Below are 3,426 nucleotides of genomic sequence, written 5' to 3'. Positions count from 1 at the left end.
TATAATATATATAATATATACATATGACATGTATATTATCTCCTTTCTTCTGGCATAATAGTATGTCTATACACGTAATGTATACTTACACTCATAAACAAACCACAGTGACATGCATATTATTATGTTATAAATGACCAAAAATGTTAACATGACAACATAGTTTATGCAAGACACATAACCAGTATTCGTATAGCATTCCGATGGTATTTTGATAAAACAAGCTTTGCAGGTTGATGGGAATGCTTATTCAAAAGTTTCCCCTCCTTTATATTATTATTCATTGAATCATTAATTATTATGTCTCAGACTTCCAAAGCTTTCTCGAACACAGTATTCTGCCATTTCGTCAACAAAGAAACAAGCCAGCTTACACAAAAGCAAAAGTATGTTGAAAGAGAGTTGCAAATACATATATAGAACCAAACGCAATCACGGGATGATGAACTCTCAAGAAACAGTCCTTTATCTTACAATCCGAAGGGAATTTTCAAAAAAGCTTTCGTTTTGTTTCGGAATTACAATTTCTTTTTGAAAAATCTTCCTCCAACTAATTTTCATCTACAATAAACGTCACTCTCTGAAAATAATATCTGATAGTTTTTGTCATTTTAAGTCACAAAGACCTCGAGGTCAGATACCCAAAAAATGTTCAATCCGCTCTATCGAAAGCGTAAGATTATTAATTAGAGTCGTTATCTAGATATCAAAAAAGTGTATTCGAAAAAGCTTAACATGTTGTGAAACTAAAAATTGTTGAGGTCGAATTTCTCAAAACTAGGCACTGAACAGATAGAGCTTTGTGATTCCAAGGTAGCGATTGGTGAATCAGTTGTTACAGCCAATACATTTACATTGACCCTAATATTTGTGACGTTCAGATAAGTGGGATCGGGTTGTATTGCTTTCAAATGGGTGACAAGTTTAACAAATTATATACTCGTAATAATCTCTACTTAGCAGTTCTTTGGGGTAACTGATCATTACTGAATCTAACAATTTAACTATACAAGACTGTAAGAGAGAACAAGTCAATTAAATCCGAAGGTTGGTTCAGCGTCACGGCCTTATTTCTTAGCGGGACGGCCTTTGGTTTTTTAGCATCACGCCTTATTTCTCTGTGGCACAGGTCTTTTTTTAGATGGCCTTATTTCTTAGCAGAGCTTTTACGACTTTGAGCAGACGTGGTGTCCCGTGCATTTTGCCCTTTGGTCATGAAATCACGAGATGTCATTTTATGCAAATAGTCCTTGATCTTGGTCTGACTGGCCTCGTACCGGGTCCGCTCCTGGCGAAGAACACTGGTGATGTTGTGGCGAAGGGGCATCACGGGTTCTGCCTTGAGACGGTTAAAGTTCGTTTTGACTTTGGACGCCTTGGTGCTCTTCATAAAGGTGTCCGGTTTCTCCAAACTGAACGGCCCTTCGGAGTTCTCAAAAGCATCCAAGTCAATAATGCCAAGCTTTTCGTCTTCAGTTTCTTCTTTGCCGTTTGAAGGATCATTTTCTCCAAAGACGTCGTCGTTCACCTCTGCACTCTCGCCAGCCTCTTCGTTTTCGAAGGCTCTGATTTCGTCCGCTAACAATTCCTCGAGTTTTGTATCGACCTCAAACGAGTCGTCAGAGTTGGAGGGGTCACGTGGTCGATCCTCTTCGTGGATAGGACCGTCCTTGGTATTGAACTTACCCACCGCGGGAATCTTGGACAGGGAAGCGCTTCTGGAGAGAGCATCTCTCTTTTGCTTGAGAGTCATGGAGAGTTTGGACGAAGAGTTCCGTCTCTCGAGAGACACGCTGTTTTTCCGGAGAAACTCGGACGAGTCTGTCTCCACTTTACCGCTCGGAATGATTGACACCGAAGGGGAGTAATTAGCAGACCCTTCATCTGGTAGAGTAACCTCTCTTTTCAGATTTTCACCAGAATTAGTTTCTCTACTCCGCTGAATAGATGGGAACTCGGTAACATGCCTATTCTGAAACTGCTGGGGCTTGAAGTCAGAGTCACCCAGAGAGTAAATTTTCTCCTCAACAACAATCGCTCTATTAGAACTTTCCGGTTGGTGGTTCGAATCGCCTTTACCGTACAGGACATCTGCGTCCTCAATCTCGGCATCTCGGTCTTCTAGACTTTTCCTGAAGACACTGGCACTCGTCTGCGGTCTGTCCAAGAGAGATTGGTGGGGTCTGGAGCGCGCGGGATTTCTCGCGCTGAGAGGCGTGTGTTTGTGCAAGTTTGAGAGGCGTTCTCTGCCAGAAACGGACGGGAGGATCTGGTGTCCGTAGCTGTAGCCGGCGCCTGGGAACGTCTTCTCTTTGTAGAGTTGTAGCTGCTGGAGCATCATCACAGACCTTGGCACGTTGGAGCGACGGCTGACTTCTTGCAGGAATCTGAGGGGAGGAAAAGAGGGTGGTTGTTACCATGACAAAAGTACTCGACGCTTTTGTGACTAAGTGTCTGAGGGAACACTTTTGTGTCACTACGTAGTGGAATCAGGCCCTCGTCATTTTTGGGCAGATGAAGTTATTGGCATCATCTTAAAACTTGTTTATTCGATTTGCTTTTGGTGAAAAGATAGATGTATGTCATAAACAAAAGACGAGATATTTGCTGCTGAAGGAGGTGGGGGTCGCCTGGTGTCAGAGGTCAAATTAACAAGAAAAAAATCGCCAAAGTTTGGTACCTTTCGTGAATGTCCTTGGAAACTGAGAATTCAAATTTCTTGTGCTTTTGATCAATCTTATGATTGACCTTATGCAGTTGCGAGCGCCGTGAAACCTCTACTAAAAACTTTTTTTTTTTTCTGAAACAGTAACACTGAAATTTGCTTCTAAATCACCATAAAATGTTTGAAACCAGAGGTAAAAAAAAAATCCGATAAATTTGCCCAACGGGTGGGACAATGCCGGTTTCTTCGATTTCATATAAATTTTGAAGAGTGCCTAATTTCACCATGAGTACCACGCCATTGTTTTCTACAACATTTTGTATCAATTATTTCCGTCGAAGCCCTGAAAACTAAACGATGTAAATTATTATCAAATCAGAATATTATCTCGACTCTTCATTTTATTTTTAATATTTTTGTTACATTTTCGCAATAATCAGCGGCGTCTCTCGTCTTGTGATTAAGCCCCCAGACATGCAATCGTGAGGCACAGTATGGGTTCAGGGGTTCGAGACTCATATTGGTTAGAAGTTGTATCCCTTGGAAGGCACTGTACACGAATTCTCCGTCCTGGCTCAGTCTTGTCGGAGATGGAAGTCAAATTCAGAGGTCTTGTCTCTAAAAGTACCTCACAGCGTTAAAAGAGATATTGGGCTTAAGCCATTAATTAATGTACGTGTGCGCGCGCGCACATGTGTGTGTGTGATTTGTGTGTTAGTGTGTATGTGTGTGTGTGTGTGTGTGTGTGTGTGTGTGTGTGT

At 41.6% G+C, this 3,426-nt stretch overlaps 1 protein-coding gene across 1 annotated transcript in view; it reads right to left on the bottom strand.

Moving 5' to 3' along the window:
• Positions 1-45: 45 nt before the first annotated feature.
• The window catches only part of LOC106012524, a gene marked incomplete in the record, with an annotated part of 8,618 nt that continues 5,237 nt past the window's right edge, over positions 46-3,426 (bottom strand). The window contains 1 exon segment of the mRNA XM_013085690.1: positions 46-2,390. Within this exon segment, the coding sequence (XP_012941144.1) occupies positions 1,148-2,390 (1,243 nt within the window).

Source organism: Aplysia californica, unplaced genomic scaffold (genome assembly GCF_000002075.1).
Source record: "Aplysia californica isolate F4 #8 unplaced genomic scaffold, AplCal3.0 scaffold00398, whole genome shotgun sequence".
Classification (NCBI taxonomy): Eukaryota; Metazoa; Mollusca; class Gastropoda; order Aplysiida; family Aplysiidae; genus Aplysia; species Aplysia californica.
Note: the sequence above shows the minus strand (reverse complement) of the source record. Positions and strands in the feature narration are given on the sequence as shown.